The following is a 24,922-nucleotide window of genomic DNA, read 5'->3' as shown; positions in this document are numbered from 1 at the left end:
CTAAACACATGGTTCTCTTGGCAACTCATCTCCATCCTTAGGTGCTTCCCAAAATTCACCTCATTAACATAGCAAAATACACTTTTATCCCTCTCATCACTTAGAAAATTTCAGTTTTTAGGAGCTCTGGGCCACAAACAGGATGAAGATCGAATTGTATTTTTTATTATCAGCCACAATATCATATTCATGTACAAGTTTTTGTTTGAATATCTGTTTTCAATTCCTTTGAATATATAACTAAGTAGAATTGCTGGCTCATATGATAATTTTAACTTTTTGAGGAACTCCCAGGGGTTTTTGCAAGTTAAGCCTTGTCTTTAAGTGTAGAATAAAAACCAATTTCTCCTAACATGGTCATGTAGGGTAGAGCTATTTTGGGAAGAGACTGGCCAAGAAAGTCAGAGAAGGGAAAATGAAATTCCCTAGATCAACTTCCCAGTGGCTCTCAACCCCAGCTGCACATTAGAATCACCTGGGTAATTTTTTCCAAATGGCAATTAAACACTTTGGGAAAACTTGATTAAAAAAAAAAACCTTGGGAAACAGGTTATTCTACCAAACATCTCCCCCAAACTGAGTGACATTGCACCAACCAGACAAAGCCCTTGTACATAATGGTTCTGGGACAGATTCCAGCCTTATCCTGTGTGTGATACCCCCTCTGGCTTTGGGAAGCCTGTTCCTGAGACAATCCTGAAGGAGAGTGTTTAAAACTTCTCAGAACCATTTGAACTGCCCATGTGAGCATGCCATAAACATTTGAATTAAAACTATAATTACCAAATGACAGCCATGTCGGTGATTTTATAACAGCAGGGGGAATGGGATGGAAGCAGGTGAAAGGAGAACGTTACCAAAAGGAAGGCAGAGAGAAGCCAAAGACAAGCCACTTTACCACGCTGTGACTCTCGTAGCGGGATATTGTTGAATACAGGCCTAATAACCATTTGTCCTCCTTCCTGGCTCACAGAACCCTATAAAGCAAGCTGCCAGCCCCAGGAATTAACTACGATATATGTAAGTCAGCATTTTCCAAGTTATGGAATATGACCCATTTGTGAGTCATAAAACCAATTTAGTGGTTTTAAAACCAACAAAAAACTACAATTATATTTCCTCAATTACTAGACACCAACAAATGTTAAGACACATTAATTTGCAAAGTTTTTGAGTTAAAATAATACTACGTTAAGTATACACATAGAATTTAGATATGTCAAATTTTAAAAAGTAAAAATGTATATATTAGACTCTAGGATATAAAAGCACTTAAATAAAGATAAAAATCAAACTTTCACATGGTCTTTGCTATACAATAAGATCAGCAGGAAAGTTAGCCCTGAAAAAGAATAGCTAAATCCATCAGTCAGAAAATTTCCAGGGCCAGCCCCATAGTCAAGTGATTAAGTTCGTGTGCTCTGCTTCGGTGGCCCGGGGTTTTGCTGGTTCAGATCCTGGGCACGGACATGGCACTGCTCATCAAGCCATGCTGAGGCGGCGTCCCACACAGCACAACCAGAAAGACCTACAGCTAGAATATACAACTATCTTCTGGGGGGGCTTTGTGGAGAAGTGAAAAAAAAAAAAAGATCAGCAACAGATGTTAGCTCAGGTGCCAATCTTTAAGAAAAAGAAAAACAATTTCCATAGGGTGAATCTGTAAAGTACAAACATTATGGGTACTTTATATATGTTGTGGATAGAAATGAGGGCTTTTTCCAGTGCAAACTATTGTATAGGAAGGTAAGCTAAGTTTTCTTACTTTGGACATCGGTAGCATTAAAAAAACAGCAATAGCTACCATTTATGGAAAATTGATTTTGCCATATATTGTGCTAAGCATTTTGATTACATTAGCTCTTTTGGTCTTCCCAACAACTCTATTATATTTCAAAGATAAAGAAATTTATGCTCAAAGACATTAAATAACCCCCATATGTTTACAAATTAAGACATATACTTCTATACAACTCATAGATCCAGGAAATCACAATAGAAATTAAAAATACATTTCAAACTGACTTATAATAGAAATAATGCACATCAAAACTCATTGGAGGCTACTAAAGCTATGCTTAGAGGAAAAATTATAGCTTTATATGCGTATATTAGAAAAGACAAAATTCTGAAAATCAATGATCTAAGCATTTATGTGACAAAGTTCAAAGAAAAATAGCAAATTAAAAGTCAAAGAAACAGAGCGAAGGAAATAAAGATAAGAACACAGGTAAAGAAATAGAAAACAAATATGCAATGGGAGGTCAACAAGCGGCGATTGGTCCTTCACAGAGGATAAATAATTTGCCTAAATGACTGAGCTGAGATACCAACTGAGAGATCTTTGGCTCTCTAAGCCAAGCTCTTAGGCCTTAGGTCTAAAAAGCTACTCGTAACCTGGTCTGGAGGCCACTGAAGTACATAATCTTAATAAAAGCAACTCTGACCATTTATAAAAGATAGAACCAAAAATGTAAGTGAAGTCTGCTTTTTTTTTTTTTTAAAGATTTTATCTTTCCTTTTTCTCCCAAAGCCCCCCAGTACCTAGTTGTGTATTTTTAGTTGTGGGTCCCTCTAGCTGTGGCATGTGGGATGCTGCCTCAGTATGGCTTGATGAGCGGTGCCATGTCCGTGCCCAGGATTCGAACCGTGAAACCCTGGGCCACTGAAGCAGAGCACGTGAACCTAACCACTGGGCCACCAGGTGGACCCGTGCAGTCTGCTTTTACAAATGGACTTCAACAGGGAAATCATTCTTGTTATTGCCACGTACTTGCAAAGTTTGATCTTTTGAAGCCCACATCTTTTCTATTTTAAAATTATTTTATAGGGGGAAAAACCTGAAAAAAATAGTCAATAACTGCTTATGTGAAATATTTCATTTTTATATTGAATAGGAAACTATTAGATTAGTATTTTATACAAGAGGGAGAAGAATTTTCTTAAATAACATGCTCTAAGAGATTATTCAAATTACTTGGTAAACAAAAACACTGTCTTACAATTACTATTAAGATCTTAGGTGGCCGGAATTGTACACATTTAGCTGAAATAGTCCCCAAACGCCTCACATAATACACTGCACTCTGTGATATATGACAAATATTTATTCAATAATTCACTGCATTGGTTTCTCCATTTTACTTAGGGTGTTTACATACCCATTTCAGCTAAAAACCCCAGTGGAGCTTGGAGTGTGTCTTCAGGACAAGCAGCATCAGCATCACCTGGGAACTTGTTAGATATGCAGATTCTTAGGATGCATCCCAGACCTAACGAATAAACCTCTCCAGGTGGAGCCCAGCCAGCTGGTTTAACAAGCCCTCCAGGTGATTCGAATGCACACTGAAGTCTGAGAACCACTGCTTTAAGGTAAGTTGAGAAAGCCTTGCAGAAGTGTCTCAAAATGTCACCTGCAGCTGTAGCTATAGGAAGCTCACGGGGTTCCACACACCCACAAGTGGTGGCAGTTCATACAGAGTTCTTAACAGCTCTGACCGAGGCAGGAGACTAATTATCAAAGAAGGAGCTTCTGGGTCTCTCACAGGAGACAGGCTCTACGTTGCAAAAATGGGCCACCAACAGCGCTTCCCCACATGCTGGAAGAAATGACAAGAAACTGAATGAGCTTTTAACCCCCAGATATACTAGCCTGCACGTTTGATCATTCAGCAGGGTAGAGTTGCCCCACCACTAAAAAAGGACGTTAACAGGAAAATAGAAGTAAACGAGCAAATAGAAAAAAAACAGTATTTCAAGGACAGCCATTTAGAAAATGACTTGATGGAATGAGAATAAGACGCCCGAGCACTTTATCACCAATTATCCTAAGGAGACAATGACTATATTTACTCGTCTATATTTTCCCCTGCCTTATTCCTGCCTCTATTTTGAGAAGAAAATGAAGAAAAACGTTTCCCCTGAGTTCCCTTAAGCTCACACTTTTTCGACTAACAATGTTTGCGACAGCCAGGAGGCTCCTTGTGAGTCTAGAACACCAGTCTCTTAAAGTAGAGCAGAACACTTGCCCTTCCCGCTTTGTTTTGTTGTTGTTCTGTTTTGTTTTCATTTTTTTAATGTACCTTCTCCTTTCCAAGTCAAGCGAGAGATTAAACTGAAGTCCTGAGTGGAGCTCCGTTCATGATTGGAGGGCAACAAAAAGGAACATGTGCACATTTCACTATTTCTCCTTCTTACCTGACATTTTCCTGCCTGAAAAAAGACAAAGAAAAATGGTTTCAAAATTGTCTTGAACAATGGAAACATTGTTAAAATGAGTGCAAAAAGAAAAACTTAGGCTTACAGATCCATAATTTAATTACTTTCAACCTAGAAAATACATCTCTGTTCTGTTCTGCCTAATACTGTATTCTCTACACATAGCTTCGTCCTGACAGTTACACCCACAGAAATAAAACTATTTGACAGCATTTTTATGACCTTCAACAAAAGCAAACATTTGAATTATCTTAAGTTGCTGGGCACTTCGGATACTCACGTCTATCCATTTGTGTATTTCTAGCACGTAGCAGGTGCTGAATATATTTTTATCTTTTTAATTCTATTCCATGAACTGGGCACTAAGTTTTTATTTTCTCTTGTGACTTTTTTTGTACCAGCTTTATTGAGGTATATTTCACATACCATACAACTCCCCTAATTAAATGTACAATTCAATGGTTTTTAGAATATTCTCAAGAGTTTTTCAACCATCACAGCTGTGATTTGCTTTAAGAGGCTTTAGCCAAAGGAAGAAGGGACAGAAGGAGAACTCCTTTCTCATGTTACATACAAGCCCATATTGTGGTTATTTTAACTGATGCATTGTATACAGGTTTGAGGTGGCAAATTCTTTTACCCTACATGGAGATGGCAGGAGAGGGGAAGGAAAGGAAGGCAAAGCAAAGCGAGTTATCTCTGGTAGCTAATCCAGTCCTCCTAACAAGCCTCCACCCTACTGGGCAATAAGTCAGGATTTGTCAATTAACAAAATTTAAATATATCATATGCCTTTTGTTGTTGTTGTTGTTTTGTTTTTTGAGGAAGATTAGCCCTGAGCTAACTGCTGCCAATCCTCCTCTTTTTGCCGAGGAAGACTGGCTCTGAGTTAACATCCGTGCCCATCTTTCTCTACTTTATATGTGGGACGCCTACCACAGCAAGGCTTGACAAGCGTTGCCATGTCCACACCCGGGATATGCACCAGTGAACGCCGGGCCGCCAAAGCAGAACGTGCTCACTTAACCACGGCCCCATCATATGCCTTTTTATCTGATGCAGTCAAGAATCATATTTGATTTAAAAGCCAGTTAAAGTGAAGAGCCATAAAATATATAATACCTGCTACAATCATTTTCATTTAAACCATATATAGAAGTATACAGATTTGATCAAATGAGTCCTTTTAACTTGTCAAGATGATATACGGTTTTTCACAACATTGTTCTTCCACTTTTTCATTACAACATATGTTAGTTCTTGATTCAGTCTGGTACTTAATATATGGCAAAATTTAGGGCTTTATTGGCCACTGTTAGCTCTGGATTTGATTCTATCTCTTTGCTTCTCCTCTTTTCCAAATTGAGATTAATCAGTTCAATTCAGAGTATATATGATTTCTTCAGATTCATGTTATGGACTGAATGTTTGTGTCCCCCCAACAAAACTCATACGTTGGAGCCCTAATCCCAGTGTGACTGTAGGAGAAGGTAATCAGTTTGGGAGAGCTCCACCCTCATGAACAGGATTAGTGCCCCTATAAGAAGAGGCCGGAGAGCTAGCTAGCGTTCTTTCTGCCAGGTGAGGATACAACGAGAAGGCGGCAGTCCCCCAAGCTGGAAGAGGACACCAGATACCAGATCTGCCAGCACCCTGATCCTGGACTTCCCACCCTCCAGAACCGTGAAAACTAAGTGTCTGTGGTCTAAGCCACCCAGTCTGTGGTCATTCGTTATAACAGCCAAACTAAGATAATTCATCATTTTATTCTCCAATAAGTCATCAAATTAAATAATCCGTTATTTTAAGCTTTCCTCTAAGTCATTCTATGCTACCGTTTTCGTCTAAGAGCAATTCATAAATGTTCATGATTATAGTCTTAAATTTTAGGATTTCCTATAGCAGAAGTTGGCAAAATTTTTCTCTAGAGGACCAGATAGCAAATATTTTAGGCCCTGTGGGCCACATGGTCATTGTTGCAACTACTCAATACAGCCTGCAGTCAAGGCAGTGTCTATGCCAGGAACTGTACTCCGGCCTCTGCTCTTAAAAGTTCCTCACACTACACCCTCTTCACTCTGATCAGGCCTGTTCTGGTCCACTGGCCCTTCCAGCATCTCTGAGGCTGTGGAAAATTCCAGGCATGGAAAAACTACACAATCCCCTGCACACTCAGCACCGCCTTGGGGAGCCAGGAGCACACGTCAGTCTCACCCTTCTAGCTCTCTCCAAGGTTACCCCATGTCATTGCCCTCACACTACATTGGTCATGGTCCAGAGCTAAAGGCTTAAGTTGACCTAGAACTAGAGTCCTTGGCTCCCTCACGCTTCCACCAGGAGCAGACCACTAGCTCAAATGATCTGTCTCCTCCATGCCTTTCCTGATGTGTCTATGCTCTCCCCATTGGAGGCCCAGCCCTAAGAAGGACGAAAGCAAGGACCTTAAGGAAAAAATAGACTATTAGCCCATGGGACCAGAAGGGTAGGGCCTGCACTTGCTCTGATCCAAATCCTTCTTCTCAGAGGAACCAAACCCTCTAGACTCTGAAAGAAATTCCACGTCTAGACTTTTCTTTTAATATTTCAGAGCCTTAAAGAAATTTAGAAAATCCTTCCTTCTCTTGACGAGTCTCTTGACACGGAAAATCAAGCTTCCCATGCTGCTAGCACTATTAAAAATATCCTATGGTAATTAAAAGCTGAACACTGACTTTTTCTTTGTATTCCTGTTATAAAAGCCCTAATCCCATCCTAGTCCCATAATTTCTCATTCCCCCACCCCCTGCTACAGAAAGATACCTGTGCCTGACCAGGAACAAAGTCATACACATAGAAATTCAGGAGAGCAGAGCATATAGCATCTTTCAAAAAATTTTACCTTCTGTTATATACTTAACTTTCACTAATTGAAGAGCATGACTAGATAAATGAACAAGTTGGAAAGCAAACTTGCATGAGAAAGATTAGGACAGAAAAGAAGCAGACTCAGAACACTCAGGAATGGTTCCTCAATACATCAAAAAAGTCACTGAGACCATGAACCACCTCCCGTTATCTGTCCTTAGAAAATAAAAATATATCCAAAGGAATTGAAATCACGATCTCAAAGAGATGTCTTCACCTCCATGTTCACTGCAGCATATTCACAATAGCCAAGATACGGAAACAACCTAAACGTCCACTGATGGATGAATGGATGAAGAAAATGTGGCATATACACACAATGGAATAGTATTTAGCCTTAAGAAAAGAAGGAAATTCTGCTATTTGTGACAACATGAATAAACCTGGAGGACATGATGCTAAGTGAAATACGCCAAACACAGAAGGACAAATACTACATGATACCACTAACAAAAGAAACCTAAAATAGCCAAACTCAGAGATGCAGAGCAGAACGGTGGTTATCGGGGTGGGCGGGGCTGACGGGAGGAGGAAACAGGAACTATTAGTTAAAGGGTACAAAGGTCAGTGATGCAAGAGAGGAATAAGTCCTAGAGACAGCACAGTGCCATAAGTAACAACATGGTATTGTATACTTAAATATTTGCCAAGAGGGTAGATCTTATGTTGTGTTCTTATCACACACAAAAAATAATAATAAATACAAAGGGCAGGAGAAATCTTTTGGAGGTGATGGATGTTTGTGGCAAAGATGTGGTGCTGGTTTCATGGAGGTACACTTATCTCCAAACCCATAAAGTTGTATACATTATAAATGTACAGCTTTTTGTATGGCGATCATACCTCAATAAAGTGGTTTAAAAAAAAGAAAATGGTACATTTTATAAAATCTAGGATACCACTAATTTTTGTACCACTAAAAAAATGTTTAAATGCTGACAACTGTGACACACAATCAATTTGAAAGGTGCATTCTAGTTTCAGAGATGCTGAAACATGGAGAAAAAAATGAAATGTAGGTCTTAGAAGTAATGAAATACGGTAGTAGAGATGACTGAATCCTAAAAACAAAAATTAACTGATTATTTAAAATTATATTGGAGATACCAAAAACAAGCTACAAAAGTAAAAAGTTGAAATGAGAAATTCTGGAATAATTAAAAAGAAATATTTTCAGCACTTCTAACGTATAGAATTTACTATAGAAAATGTAACAAAGATGTAGGGTTTTGAAACAAATATTTAAGTGCTCCCAAAATGTCACAATATTTAAGTAGTACAGTTAAGAAATGAAAAAGTGTATACAACTGGAATTACAGAATTGCCATTAGTATCTGAAGAGGTTGCTGAATAATCAAAACGGTTAGTACAATTTTCCCCCTTTATCCATGGAGGATATGTTCCAAGACCCCCAGTGGATGCCTAAAACCATGGACAGTACCAAACCCTATGTATGCTATGTTTTTTCCTATACATATGAACCTACGATAAAGTTTACTTTATAAATTAGACACAGTAAGAGATTAACAATAAATAATAAATAGAACAATTATAATAATACACCATAATAAAAGTTATGTGAATGTGGTCTCTCTCTCTCAGTATTTTATTGTACCCTACTCACCCTTCTTCTTGTGATGATGTGAGATGCTACAAAGTCTACGTGATGAGATGAAGTGAGGTGAGTGATGTACGCATTGTGACGTAGCGTTAGGCTTTGTGTCAGAAGGAAGATCATCGAGCCATGACAACATCAGTGGTTGGGGATCCACCAAAGGGATGATTCACGTCCTGGTAGGACAGAATGGGATGGCATGAGATTTCATCATGCCACCCAGAACAGCTCATAATTTAAAACTTACAAGTTATTTCTGGAATTTTCCATTTAATATTTTCAGACCGTGATTGACTGCTGGTGACAAATCGTGGAAAGCAAAACCGCAGATAAGGGGGGACCACTGTAATAGGAAAGCATGAGACTATCTTACAGCAGAGTGACTGGTTCTGGAGGTTCTCAAAGCGCAGAGAGCTATGTTGAAAGATGTTTTCTGAGAAGCCTGCACAAGCTATAAAAAGTCTGATGATCTCTGGACCCGGTTTGTTTTTGCCTAAAGAACAGCAATACAAGTCCTGCCAATTATATACTTTCCTACCATCTGCACACCAAAGACATGCATAGTGATAGAAAAAAATTACCTTATATTAAAAGAATGAAGCATAAAAATAATATACATGAATTTTTTAACTATACCATTCTAGGCTGTCAAAATAAATTGAACTAGCAGAAAGCCATAGCATCCAAGTATGACCAATGTTAACTTCTTATAACTCAATTTCCTACTTATACCTACTAGTGGCTATAAAAGTTTATAAAATTGGGCTTCTGATTATGAAAATATTCAACATTGGTAATGGGAATATTTTGCATCTTTCAGTGCATAAAAGAGCTATCAAGTCAAGAACATTTTAATGAAATGAGGAATAATTTAATTTAGAGATGCTTATTTAATAGTCTCATTTTATATTGTCAATTTAGGGAAAAAAAACACGTAACCTTGGTTTTGACTTAACGATAAAACGTGAAACTATGTGTCCTGACATGAGTCCTTTGATCTAATAGGACAAGTTGAAGCTCTGAGCCAGCTCTAGCACCCGGCCTCCCAAGCTACTGAAAATTACCATGAACATTAATAATGATAAAAAGAGGGAGTCTGGTTTATATAAATGCAAGTCAACACAAACAGGGAAAGGACCGTTTATTGTGATGGATGTGTTCACTGGATATAAAAAACAAATTATTAAAGATAGACTGAACAGGAGAAATCTATTAATATCCAGGCTCCCTGCAGTAGAAGGGGATTAACCACATGGAAATTAAAGAAAAGCTAAAGGAAAACACTGAGTTCACATGTGGAGAAAATATTAAAAGCACCTCACTGCAGGCAACAAGATTAAGGCAATGCATTTGCAAAGCCAGTTCTAACATTTATTAAATGTTATGAAACGGAACAGTATAGACCCAGAGGCGTGGCATTTCAGGCTGTTGATGCAAAAATAGAAACAGGCAAGTAAAAGGATCACTCCTTTAAATAAAGCACAAGGAAGGTTCATCAACACCAACAATTTTTTGCAACCTTGTAAATGCATCAGTACGAACGAAGGCAGGCATGCCCTGTGAAAATTTAGGAAGACTCAAGATCCAGCAGCAACCTAAAAAGCATCCAAAAGTTAATTTTAAAGAGCACTAAGCTCCGGATCCACTGGGCTGGAATAAGTAGAAGAGGAAGCCACCTTGGAGATGTTATTTGAGAGAGGCGATAAAACTCCTCACTTAAAATAAATCCCCGGCCTGCTCTGCCACAGTTCATGAAATCCCTTTATTACTTACCCCTTTAGATAAAGCCATTTAAGACCCTACATTAAAATATTAGTATTACCTGAACAACATGGAATGGCAAATCATTTCTAGCTGCCACGAAAGCCTTATTTCCTGCTGGTCCCACTGAGGAAATGCCTTCTGCCCTGCCTTCCTCGCTGGTGGACATGTTCTTCAGGACTCAGCTTAAATATTAGCTCCTCAGTGACACATTCCGTACCCCTCCAACCATGCTGGAAACATTGCCCTTCTCTCCTCTGTGCCCCCTGCACTCTACACGGCTCTGCAGCACTGCTGTCATCATCTATAGCTCCATGTCAACATGCGCGTTTTCCTCACTGGGCTGGGGCTCCTTCAGAGTAAGATCCACGTTTCTTCCCCCATCATTGCCCAGCCTAGGGCCTGGCATATTAAGACTCCAAAAAAAGAAAAATGAATGAGTGAAAGAGCTCTAACTATTTGGATAGCTAACTAGTATTCATGAAGAAACGCAGTGCAACCTAGAAAACTTATGCTGAGGGCCAAGGTCGGCACCGTAGGGGTGACCCTGAAGCAAGAGGGCAACGCCACACAGCACTGGGCTGTCTCGCAGGCTCCCACAAGTTCTCTCATACAAAACCGATGCTCAGTAAACACAGGAGCACAGCTGAGGAGGTGGAGGGTGAAGAGAAAAGGACCCCGATAAGAAAGAGGGAGCACAGATGGGGGACACAGGGAACCAAAAATAAGCCCCTTCTTGCAGAGATTTGCTTGGATCAAGTCCACCTACCTTGCCTGATGTGACAAGATTAGTGTGGTGACGTAGAAGGGTGTCAGATCATCAGAGAGAAGACCAGAGTTGAAGTTTTGCATTGTCCCTGGGTACCTCCCTGAACCTCAGTTTGCTCTCTGTTTCTGTCTGCCCACTGAGATTTGAAAGATCAAATAGAAAATAAACGTAAATTCACTATTCAAAGTGCTCTAGGAAGGAAAGACATTATTTGTTTTGGTCTAACCAACAAGACAATGTAGGTGAAAAGCCACTTGTTAGCAAAAATAGACATATCATATGCCAGCAGACTGAAGACTGGCTCCAGCAATTTAGGCTGGCACGGTGACCAGCAAAAATTCTTGAGCATTTTATCAACAACCTTGATGACAGGCACAAATTTCTAACACACAAGTATCGACACTAATAAAGGAAAACTTTTGTTAGCTATTATGGATTAAACCAATTGACAGAATATAAACAGAGGCACACGGTAGTTCAAGTTAAGTTAGGCACGTTATGACAAGCCTAAGGAGGAGGATAAAATTTCTTTCAGAAGAAAAACATTTCATGGTGCATTAGCATTGACTATAAACTTACCCTTATTGGTTTCCTTCTATTTGATACCAAAATGAGCTGCTGATACAAGTGTTCCACTCAGAAGGAGAAAAGAAGAGATGCAGATAGGATGACAGGCACAAGGCAATAAGGGGCCAAGCGAGGAAAATGGTTAAAAGAAGAAATCATAAAACACTAGAACTGGAAGCAACCTTACAGATCACCCAACGGAAAGATTGTCATCTCTACACATAGGATCAGTTTGGCCAACATGGGGCAATTCGACATTTTTTTTTTTAATTCAGATACTTTGTTACAACAACCTGGACCTGCACACTCCACCGGTCCCTCCACTCTCAGCAACTTCTAATCTCTTCCCGTCCCCAGAAAACATTGGGGTCTCTGAGCTCCAAAATCCAATCCCTTCATTTAACTCAGGAGGAAACCAAAGCCCAGAGAGGTTGTGACCTGCCCAAGTTTTACTGGTAGTGCTACAACTTAAAATCCAAACATGCTGATTTCTACCCAATATTAGAGCTACAAGTTCTAGTAGGAAGGACCCTTGGGTAATAATTTAGTTGGACAGTAGGAACTAAGGGTCTTACCGTGAGGTTGCATTTGCCTATCAAATACCCAGTGTTTACTTAATTACGATGACGTGAGGTGTGGGAGACGAAAGCCTCCTCAGGCCGTCCCATGACATCACTGCTGTTGCTAACAACATGCTCTTTCCACCACGCTGTCGACTCAGGTAAAGGCACTGTTCATCTCAGTGACCTCTAAGGTGTTTACGGCCTGTGCTTGTTTGACCGCTTATACAGCATGTTGTTGTCTACAACGCAAAAGGCATTATTTGTAAACAAATGTTTTATCCAAGATTTCGATTTGTGCATTTACTATAAAAGGCTTGGTTTAGAGATCAAAAAGTTAGTTTAGTCTGAGAGATGAGAGTCAAACATGATTTATTTTAAGGAAAGGCAACAGACACAGATATCCTCATATTGCATAAGACAGCTAAGGTGAGGGGCTGACTTACTCAAAATTATCCTACCTCTGTGGGGGGGTTTTTCTCAAAGTGAATTTTGCAATTTTTTTCACTTTAAAATCTAATAATCTGGCATTTATTCCAAATTATCTGCTGCTGCGTTTAGATAATTGCTCATTTTTACCATTTATAGCCTGCTTTTGGAATATTTAGCAAGGTATATCTGGGGCTTTGGGGAAAAATATGGCAATAGAGGAGCCGAAATAATACTCACAGTTACTTTTGTTACAATAAAGATGATGGATTTTTAAGTTTCTGCTTTCCACAATTAAAGGCTTACTAATTACATCAAATATACCGGACTTTTAAATAAAATCCATAGTTTTTCCTTTATGGTCCTATAATTACCAACACAAGACTGACCCCTACTGGGAACATCTGTCCTCGGTCAACAGATCATGATGTGAAAAGCTGAATAGCCTAAACCAGACACCTCCCAGGGCCTCAACAGATCATCCAACTCAATTCTTTGTGAAAAGCTGAGCGAGGAACTTTCTGAAATCAAAACCTTCACCAGTTTTAAGCAGTTTTTATGTCTAATTATCCTTGGCATTTTGATAAGTAGAAAGTTTTAAGAAACTTACAAACGATGTCAGTGTATGTTTTGATTGTTAATTACTGCTTCAGATGATTATGAAGAGTGAAAACACTGAAGCAGTATTATCCAATCAGATTTGACCACCCTATACATTCCAGTTAGAAAAGTCTTAAAATTTTTTTCTAAGTATCAAAAAGCTTTTAAAAGATTGGAATCTTTAGGACAAACTTACATACGGACAAAACCCCAGGTTTAATAAAAAAGTATGCAGAATCAGTAGACAAGAAGGCTGATTTCACTTATTTTCCTTAACGCTTCATATTATGGTCTGTTATAAGATCTCACATGAAGTAATTTTCAGCCATATGACTTTAATCTTCAAAATATCTTTCCTATGGTTTGACTTTGTTTTTGGATTTTTTTAAATAATTGAGTCTAAAACACACCTGATTCTAAAATATATATACACAGATATAGATATGAGTAACGGAGATAAACTGGAATCATGGGCTCTCAGAAAATCAGAGATTGCATTTCATTCTGGCATACTATTCTTAGCAGTAAACTGTTCTGCTCTCTTGGTAAATTATCACTGAAATATCTGTCACCAGGACCCTTCAAAAGGTCACAAGTTCTTACTGGAAATTGAGCAAAAGGCCTCTTCATTCCCATGTTGGACTAGTCTACAACTGATCAGAATGAAAGTACTTCAATTTTAAATATCAATTATAGTTTACTTATTTCTTACAAAAATAAAGTAATCTTTAGCCCTCTGTTTGTTTAAAATAAGGATTTATTTGTTTTACTGGAATATTCAAGAAGACTCCTTGTTATTACTGTTAGAGAGATGCTGGCTGCAATATGTAAAATTTGTGGGGCCTGGAAGAGGGAAGAATAACTTTTTGTTATATTCTCTAGAAAAGGCTCTAGATATTATAAGTGTTCTCAGTTTTGACAGAAGAGCCCCAAAAGAGGTATTAGAAAGTGTGTAGACCTAGTCAAATACATATTTTATTTTTTGTTATGAAATAGGCATGGTTTACGGAAAATATAATTTATTACGGAAAACATAATTTATTCTAGATCTTCAAATGAAACAAACAATTCACTTAACAATTCTCCAAGATGGAATCTGAAAAAACTGTAAACAGTTTTTTACCTAATTCTTAGATTCACTAGGGAATTATGAAACTTACATAGCAACGCAAATATGCCCTAAACAACCGAAAGTGACATTTTAAATTTTTTGCTGGGCTGTTACCCTATTATCCCATTATTCTTCCCATTTTATTTCCTCAAATTGCAAGTTCGAACAGTAAAGTTAAGTAGACACTAAGACATAGAAAAATCCATCAGAAGTTACTCATTATACTGTTAAATTTGGGAATATATCCTCCACTTATCCCATGGAGTATATTTGTCCTACAAAATCAAATAATAAATACATTCCCAGGTTAATACAAATAAGCAAATTCTCTGTTTATTAATGTGGTACGAGATGCCAACTTTCAAATCACTTGGGTATCCAGGAGCAAATAATTTCTTTAAGGCCGAATAACCACAGTTTATGTTTTACAGTAATTTGTTTGCCTGGAAGACCCAAAATACAATGATGTCAAAGTATTATACTTTTTGCAGGTTATGTTGTCTTAAGCAAGGAAATGCAAAAGTGATTCCAAATGCCATAAAATTAGAATTTCCAATGTCTCATTCTTAAGTGAATACTTCAAATTTAGGCAAATACTATGATGATGGATAGACGTACATTTGAATTGTCTCTTAATACTGATTTTAGTAGGTAGTAACACTCTTACTTTACTCCAGGTGTGTAACATTTGCAGGTTTTTGATCTTGAGGATAAAAGTAAACATATAATTTAAAATAGCCATATCCACATAGTAAAAAGCATTTTAACTGCTTCCTCTTTTAATCATGATAAAAGATTTTTGTGACATTCCAAACAGAAATATTTAGTTTCTTCTTCTTGTAGATAAACAGTTCACAAATACCAGCTCTTTTTAAGTTACATTTCCTATAACAATATACAGAAACTTTCTTCTAGATGTGGCAATCAGAATCAAGCTCCTGGAAAAGACGAAAGCTAAGTCATGACCCATATGTCTGTTACATTTGCTAGACCCCAAATATGACTTCCCTGAAGGCAGATGCCAGAATACAAAGATGTGTGAGAATTAGAATGATGAATGGCTGAATTCCATAGCCCTACTCACAAAAGGGATATTCAACCTTAAAAATTTGCTCTAGTACTCTCAAATTTTCTGTAGAGAACACTCCTTGATAAACTCCTTATCATAGTCTCTCAGAGCAATGACAATCCTGATGACATTCTCTCCTTATCATTTCTAAAAAATAAAAGCAATTGGAGGTGACATCAGAAACATGGCGGAGTGAGCAGTTTTCTTTGTCTCTCCCGCTTCGAACTACAACTAATTGGACATTCATTGATCAACAAAGGATACCCACACAGCACCTCAGGACACCTGAGACACCCATGCTGCTATACATCAGAAGGTGGGCAGACTATACCCGAGGAGGAGGTGGAGATAGGTGAAAACTCTCCAGCCCCCAGACAGCCTAGTACCTGCAAGTGACACTCTCCTGGCTGACACACTCATAGCACTGCCACAGCACTAAGGGTGGGCGTGTGCATTGGCGGCACAACTGTGGAAACAGATGACTACAGCCCTTAGTCCCCCATGATTGCTCCTTAGTCCAGTGGGACAATTCAGAGCCCCAGTGTGACTGTTCCTTGATCCAGTGGGAAAACCCAAGGTCCCACACCAGCCACAGGGAGAGCCTCTACTTGGCCTCAGTGGAGAGGCCCTGCACACCAAACACAAAAGCCGGGTGACCTAAAAGCAGAAGTGCTGCGGCTGGGTGAGCTAACCGCTGGCTGCATTAGGTACCTATAGTTCTGCTGTGGCCCAGAGAGGACAAGGGAGATCCTGCAGAACCCGATGGCGGCAGAGCTGAGAGTCTAGGTGAATCAGCTCCTGGTTGATGCAAAAACCCATAACACCGCTGCAGACTCTAAGGAGGGAGCATGTCTAGGCGGTCTGTAAGAGCAGGCACCAGCAACCCAAAGCCCCCTTGTGATTGTTGCCACAGATGATGGGAGATCTCACAGGGCCACTGCAATCCCAAGAACAGGCCAGGTTCAGTCAGGAAGAGCAGACAAGAATCCTAGTTGGTGCAGATTACACAGCTGCTGCCCCCTTCCCCCAGTGGAAGCAAGTGGAAGCAGTAAGCAAATGCTATCTCTATGCAGAGGCACAAATCCACATCATCAAGTAGTATGAAAAAATATATTAAATCTCCAGAACAGAGGGAATATGACAAGTATCTAGAAAACAATCCAAAAGACATAGAAATCTACAACCTAAATGACAATGAATTCAAAATACCTATCATTAAAAATCTGAATGAGTTAAAAGAGAATACAGATAGCCAACTCAACGAGTTCAGGAGCTATGACACAAAAGAGCTTGATACTATACAGAAGAACCAATCAGAAATGTTGGAGATGAAAAACACAATGGAGGAGATTAAGAAAAATCTGGACTTCCTGAATAGTAGGGCTGATAATATAGAGAGAATTAGCAATTTGGAGGATAGGAATATAGAAATGCTTCAGATGGAGGAGGAGAGAAACTAAGACTAAAAAGAAATGCAGAAACTCTCCGAGAAATATCTGAATCAATTGGGAAATGCAACATAAGGCTTGTAGGTATCCCACAGGGAGAAGAGAAGGAGAAGGGGGCAGAAAGCCTGTTTAAAGAAATAATGGTTCCCAAACCTGGGGAGAGAGCTGGAAATCCATGTGACAGAAGCTCCAAACTTTATCAATGTAAAAAGACCAGTCCCAAGCCATATAGTAGTGAAGCTTGTAAAAGTCAACGACAAAGAGAATATTAAGGGCATTCATTCAGAGTGAAGGGATGGAAGATGATACTCCAAGCTAATAGTGAACATAAGAAAGCAGGTGTTGCCATACTTATATGAGACAAAGTAGACTTCAAGGCATAACAGGTAAAGAGACAAAGAGGGGCAGCTTATAATGATAAAAGGGACATTCCATGAAGAAGACATAACACTTATAAATATATATGCACCCAACACAGGAGCACCAAAGTACATAAAGCAACTATTAACAAAACTAAAAGGAGATATCAACAACAATACAATAATAGTAGGGGACCTCACCACCCCACTAACACCAAAGGATAGATCATCCAGACAGAAAGTCAACAAGGAAATTGTAGAATTAAATTAAAAACTAGACCAGATGGGCTTAATAGATATATATAGAACACTCCATCCAAAAACAGCAGGTTACACACTCTTCTCAAGCGCACATGGAACATTCTCAAGCATAGACCATATGTTGGGAAACAAAGCAAGCCTCAACAAATTCAAGAGGATTGAAATCATATCAAGCATCTTTTCCGACCATAATGCTATGAAACTAGAAATCAATTACAACAATAAAGCTGTGATTGGGGCAAAGATGTGGAGATTAAACAACATGCTACTGAACAACCAGTGGATCATTGAAGAAATTAAAAGAGAAATCAAATATTATCTGGAGACAAATGAAAATGAAAACATGCCATAACAACTCATTTGGGATGAAGCAAAAGCAGTCCTAAGAGGGAAATTCATCACAATACAGGCTCACCTCAATAAACAAGAAAAATCTCAGATTAGCAATCTCAAACCACACCTAACAGAATTAGAAAAAGAAGAGCAAACAAAGCTCAAAGTCAGTAGAAGGAGGGAAATAATACACATTAGAGCAGAAATAAATGAAATTGAAACAAAAAAGACAGTAGAAAGGATCAATGAAACAAAAAGTTGGTTCTTTGAGAAAATAAAATTGACAAACCCTTAGCCAGGCTCACTAAGAAAAAAAGAGAAAGGACTCAAATAAGTAAAATTAGAAATGAAAGAGGAGAAATCACAATGGATACCACAGAAATACAAAAGATTATAAGAGAATACTATGAAAAACTATATGCCAACAAAATGGATAACCTAGAAGAAATGGATAAATTCTTAGACTCTTACAACCTCCCAAAACTGAATCAGGAAGAAATAGAGAATCTGAATAGACCAAGCACAAGAGATTGAAACAGTAATCAAAAACCTCCCCAAAAATAAAAGTCCAGGACCAAACGGCTTCTCGGGAGAATTCTGCCAAACACTCAAAGAAGATTTAATCTTCTCAAATTATTCCAGAAAATTGAGGAACATGGAGCACATCCTAACACATTCTATGAAGTCAACATCACCCTGATCCCAAAACCAGACAAGGAGAACACAAGGAAGGAAAACTACAGGCCAATATCACTGACGAACATAGGTGCAAAAATCCTCAACAAAATTTTGGCAAACTGAATACAGCAATACATTGAAAGGATGATACACCATGATCAAGTTGGATTTATATCAGGAACACAGGGATGGTTCAACATCCGCAAATCAATCAAAGTGATACACCACATTAACAAAATGAGAAACAAAAACCACATGATCATCTCTATAGGCACAGAGAAAGCATTTGACAAGATCCAACATCCATTTATGATAAAAACTCTCAATAAAATGGGTATAGAAGGAAAGTACCTCAACATAATAAAGGCCATATACGACAAACACACAGCCAACGTCATACTCAACAGGGAAAACCTAAACGCCATCCCTCTGAGAACAGAACAAGACAAGAGTGCCCACTCTCACCACTCTTATTCAACATAGTACTGGAGGTTTTGGCCAGAGCAATTAGGTGGGAAAAAGAAATAAAAGGAATCCAAATAGGCCATGAAGAAGTGAAACTCTCACTGTTTGCAAATGACATGATCTTATATATAGAAAACCCCAAAGAATCCATTGGAAAATTATTAGAAATAATCAACACCTACAGCAAAGGTGCAGGGTATAACATCAACTTACATAAATCAGTAGCATTTCTATATTCTAATAACGAACTAACAGAAAGAGAACTCAAGAACACAATCTCATTCACAATCGCAACAAAAAGAATAAAATATCTTGGAATAAATTTAACCAAAGAAGTGAAAGACCTATACAATGAAAAACACAAGACTTTCTTGAAAGAAAGTGATGACACCATAAAGAGATGGAAAAACATTCCATGTACATGGATTAGAAGAATAAACATAGTTAAAATGTCCATACTACCTAAAGCAATCTACAGATTCAACACAATCCCAATCAGATTCCCAATGACATTCTTTACAGAAACAGAACAAAGAATCCTAAAATTCATATGGGGTAACAAAAGATCCCAAATTGCTAAAGCAATCCTGAGAAAAAAGAACAAAGCTGGAGGCATAACAATCCCTGACTTCAAAACATACTACAAAGCTACAGTAATCAAAACAGCATGGTACTGGTACAAAAACAGGTGCACAGATCAATGGAACAGAATTGAAAGCCCAGAAATAAAACAGCACATCTATGGACAGCTAATCTTAGACAAAGGGGCTGAGGGCCTACAATGGAGAAAAGAAAGTCTCTTCAACAAACAGTGTTGGGAAAACTGGACAGCTACATGTAAAAGAATGAAATTCAACCATTCTTTACACCATTCACAAAACTAAACTCAAAATGGATCAAAGACTTAAAGGTAGGACCTGAAACCATAAGACTTCTAGAAGAAAATATAGGCAGTACGCTCTTTGACATCAGCCTTAAAAGGATTTTTTTGGATACCATGTCTCCTCAGACAAGGGAAACAATAGAAAGAATAAATAAATGTGACTTCATCAGACTAAAGAGCTTCTACAAGGCAAGGGAAAACAGGATTGAAACAAAAAAAAAACCACCAATTGTGAAAAAATATTTGTAAATCATATATCTGACAAAGGGTTAATCTCTATAATATATAAAGAGCTCACACAACTCAACAACAAAAAATCAAACAACCCGATCAAAAAATGGGCAGGAGACATGAAGAGACATTTCTCCAAAGAAGATATATGGATGGCCAATGGGCAGATGAAAAGATGTTCATCATCACTGATCATCAGGGAAACGCAAATCGAAACTACATTAAGATTTCACCCTATACCCATTAGAATGGCAAAAATAACCAAAACAAAAAATAACAAATGTTGGAGAGGTTGTGGAGGAAAAGGAACCCCATACACTGCTGGTGGGAATGCACACTGGTGCAGCCACTATGAAAAACAGTATAGAGATTTCTCAAAAAGTTAAAAATAGAAATACCATATGACCCAGCCATCCCACTACTGGGGATCTATGCAAAGAACTTGAAGTCAGCAATTCAAAAAGACCCATGCACCTGTATGTTCGTTGCAGCATTATTCACAATAGCCAAGACGCAGAAGTAACTTAAGTGCCCATCAACTGATGATTGGATAAAGAAGATATGGTGTGTGTGTGTAGATATATATATATATATATATATATATATATACATACAATGGAATACTACTCAGCCATAAAAAAGGATAAAATTGTCCCATTCACAACAACATGGATGGACCTTGAGGGTATTATGTTAAGTGAAATAAGCCAGATAGAGAAAGACAATCTCTGTATGACTCCACTCATATGTGGAAATTAAACACATGGATAAAGCGAACAGATTAGTGGTTACCAGGGGAAAGAGGGGCTTGGGGGTGGGCACAAAGGGTGAAGTGGTGCGCCTACAATATGACTGACAAATAATAATGTGCAACTGAAATTTCACAAGGTTGTAAACTATCATAATCTCAATAAAAAGTAAAAAGTAAATAAATAAATAAAAGCAATTATACATAAAAATAAAAACCACCTTGAGGCTGGCCCAGTAGCATAGTGGTTGGGTTCGTGTGCTCCATTTCGGCAGCCTGGGGTTCACAGGTTCAGATCCTGGTCACAGACCCACACACTATCCATCAAGCCATGCTGTGGCAGCATCCCACACATAAGGTAGAGGAAGATTGGCACAGATGTTAGCTCAGGGACAATCTTCCTCAAGCAAAAAGAGGAGGATTGGCAACAGATATTAGCTCAGGACGAATCCTCCTCACCAAAGAATAAATAAATAAAGATTGTCAAGTTGGCTTCTTAAAAAAATAAATAATCCAAATATAAGCTGTTCACAAGGGACAAGACTAAAATATAAGAATACAGAAAGATTGCAAACATGCATTACTAGAGATAAGACACTTCATAATGATAAAAAAATGGAGGAGGGAAGAAGGGAGGGAGGAAATAAGAATTGGAAAGCATATTGTAGCTTCCATTTCATAATACACTACCCCAGAATTAAGTGGCTTATTTATTATCACATAGTTTCTGTCCGTCTGGAATCCAGGCACAGCTTAGCTGAGTCCTCTGGCTCAGCGTCTCTCACAGGCTGCAGCCAAGGTGTCAGCTAAGGCTGCCTTCTCCTCAAGGCTCAACTAAGGGAGAATCCGCCTCCAAGATCACTCACCGGCCGTTGGGCAGAGACATAGTTCCCTGCCTGACAGGCCTCTGCACAAGGCAGCTCACAACAGGGCAGGCCAGGGAGAGACTGAGAGAGACAGCAAGCAAGACGGAAGCCAGAACCTTTTTGTGTTCCAATCCCAAAGTGATAGCCCGTCACTTTTGCCATATTCTATGTTAGAAGTGTGTCACGAGATCCAGCCCACACTCAAGGAGAGCAGATTCCACAGGCATAAACACCAAGAGGCAGGGATCACTGGGGACATTTTAGATGCTGTCGACCACAGAAATGAAAAACAAAACTGTCATTGTTGCTTATGATGTGATGAATGTAGGAAATCCAAAAGAATCACACTTGATGTTTAGAATTAATATGAAAGCCTAGCAAGGTTGTTGCATACAAAAATCAGTTTTATACTATATGTAAGCAACAAACAGAAAATTTAAATTTTAAAATAACCCCATTTACAATAGGATCAAATACCAAGGTATTTATCAGTTGAATAATAACTGTTGAAACTAGGGATTGGTACTAATATTTCCACTTTTAGATGCATTTGAAAATTTTGATACTAACATTTTTTTAAAGTACCAAATACCTAGGAACAAATCTAACTAGAGATTTGCAAACCTTTACAGAGAAATTTAATTTTTTTCTCATTTATTCTAAATAAACGGAAGGATAAACTACATTTATGAACCAGAAGACTTAATACCTTAAAGATAGCAATTCTCTCCAAATTGATTTATAGATTCAATGCAATCAAAATCAAAATCTCAACAGCGTTTGTGTGCTAATTTGTGTGTGTGTGTGTGCGTGCGCAGCTTGACAAGCTGATATCAAAATTCGAAAAGTGGAAAAAGTCAAAAAATATATGGAGAAAGTTTTCAACCGTATAAGTAACACAAAGTAAAACCATACTGAGATATCATTACACACCCACCACAGTGACAATTCAGACTCTGACGATAGCACGTTTTGGTGAGGATATTAAGTAAAGGAACTCTTACACTCCGTTGATGAGAGAGTTAACTGGTACAACCAATGTGAAAATTGGTATTAGCCACTTAGCAATTTCACACTTAAGTGGTAGTTATGTTTTATGACCGCTCCATAAGTATGCTATACTTAAAAAACAAAAAGTAATCTTAAGGGAAAAAGAAAGAAAGAAAACAGTAACATATATTTCCAAAGATAAGCACAGGAAAGAAGACTCTGGAAAGTAAACTCTCTAGGAGCATAAATACTGCAGAAAGTAGACATCTCTTAAGAGCAGACTTTGCTCTAAAGAGAATTCCAACATCTGAGAATAAATCCTAAAACACGAAATATCTCCCATTACTTCACACATTTGAAGGTAAGGTGGTACCCAAACCAACAGGAATACTTTTATCCATTTTTAAGCAAGCAAAAACTGAGTCAATGTAGGAGGCATTTGGCTTCAAAAGAACCAGGGCAGACAGATCTCAAGAGCGAGGGAAAATCAGTCCAGAGGGCAGAGCATGCAGATCGGTGAGTGTTACTCTCAGCTTTTCAGGCAATTGCTCCCAGAAGCACCCTTCCAGATACTCCAAAATCTAAGTGTACTACGACTTGCAACAGGGCAAAGCAAAGCAACAGAGACGGGCAAAGCACCCTCCTAAAGGCCAGTTCAAAAGCCCAAATCTTGCTTATTTTACCACAGAAATAAATGACTGATGTGAGAACACTGGCCAAGGCAATGATGTTTAGCACCTGACGATGCTCTCCAACTGACCCAAATAAACGCCAAAAAAGAAACACCATTTACAGTGTGAAAAACAGTATTTATTTACATTCCGTTTACTTTCAAAAGGATGAGGAAGCCGGGGAAAATATAAACGAAGGAGTCTCATTTTACTTAACCCATTTGTGTTTTCCATGAAACAACAAAGATTTGACCTAGAATCACAAGTATAAGGGACCAAAAGAACTTATCCAGTTCAATTTTCCATCTCTAGCCAAGACTAAAATCACACCACCGCAGGCAGATGAAAATCTACTCCACTTATAGGTAAACACCAGTGAATTTATGTTATGAAAGAACCAGCTTTAGTAAAATCTGTCATAGCATCCAACAAATCTGCAATAAAGACACAGCCATCATAATATAGGACATTAAGAATCTTAGTGCAACAGTGAAAACACAGGAGAACTTACACAGGAGGAAATCACAATTGGCTTAATCATTAAGTCAATAGCATCACAGTAACAGCACCCAGAGTCTTTCTTATTCAAGTATATACACTATTTTTAAGACTTAGTTATAGCAAAAACATCAGTAACTAGGATGTACACACAATTATTTTATAAACACCATGAAAAACAACAAATAAAAATATGAAAACACCCTTAAATTTTATAACAATTACAAACATGTTAACATTACCACTATATACTTGTCTCGTAATTTTTAACTGATTTGTATATTTTAAAAACAGCACTGAGTTTTATAAAAATACTGATAATGGCTCAACATTTTGTGAAGTCAGATAATCTTTATATTTCAGTAGTCTGTATTTTCTGCTTTTCTTTCTTCCACCACCATAGTCCTTCTCTAACCACCATTTACTCAAAACAACAACAGAGATCTCCAACGCCTACAGAAGTATCACATCCGAAAACTTCTAGTTCTTTGAAATGGCTGGAATGGGTTTTTTAGTGCCCACAGCAGCAGCTGTGGTTTCGGTTTGGGTTTTTCAGGAAACAGAAGTGCTTCACTTTCTGGTGTAGGAAATCGTTCTTGGTAGACTTCAGGGTAGGATTTTTGAAACTAAAAAAAAAAACAGATCCAAGATGAGTCAAAAAGAACAGATAAGAGGCAATAAATTGGGCAATCTAATTTTAAAATAAGAGTTTCTGATCCCATTCTTTCCTGTTTTTGTTTTGTTTTAATGTTTATTGCTTTCCATCGGAAAAGAGAACGAATAAGAAAACAGACCACAATCAAATTCACTTCAACACAAATCCATTTCTTTTTCTTAAATCATTTGATTCCAATTTCTGTAAATCTAATTCATCTTTAAGTTCATCCA

The 24,922-nt window shown here is 38.2% G+C and overlaps 1 protein-coding gene across 1 annotated transcript in view; it reads right to left on the bottom strand.

Annotated features, from left to right (window-relative positions):
* Positions 1-23,653: 23,653 nt before the first annotated feature.
* The window catches only part of DEPDC1B (DEP domain containing 1B), an 89,800-nt gene continuing 88,531 nt past the window's right edge, over positions 23,654-24,922 (bottom strand). Inside the window, exon 11 of the mRNA XM_001492737.6 lies at positions 23,654-24,660. Within this exon, the coding sequence (XP_001492787.2) occupies positions 24,499-24,660 (162 nt within the window). The 3' untranslated portion in view covers positions 23,654-24,498. The remainder of the gene's footprint in view (positions 24,661-24,922) is intronic.

The sequence above is a fragment of the Equus caballus genome, chromosome 21, assembly GCF_041296265.1.
Source record: "Equus caballus isolate H_3958 breed thoroughbred chromosome 21, TB-T2T, whole genome shotgun sequence".
Lineage (NCBI taxonomy): Eukaryota > Metazoa > Chordata > Mammalia > Perissodactyla > Equidae > Equus > Equus caballus.
This window is presented reverse-complemented; position numbering and strand designations above follow the sequence as displayed.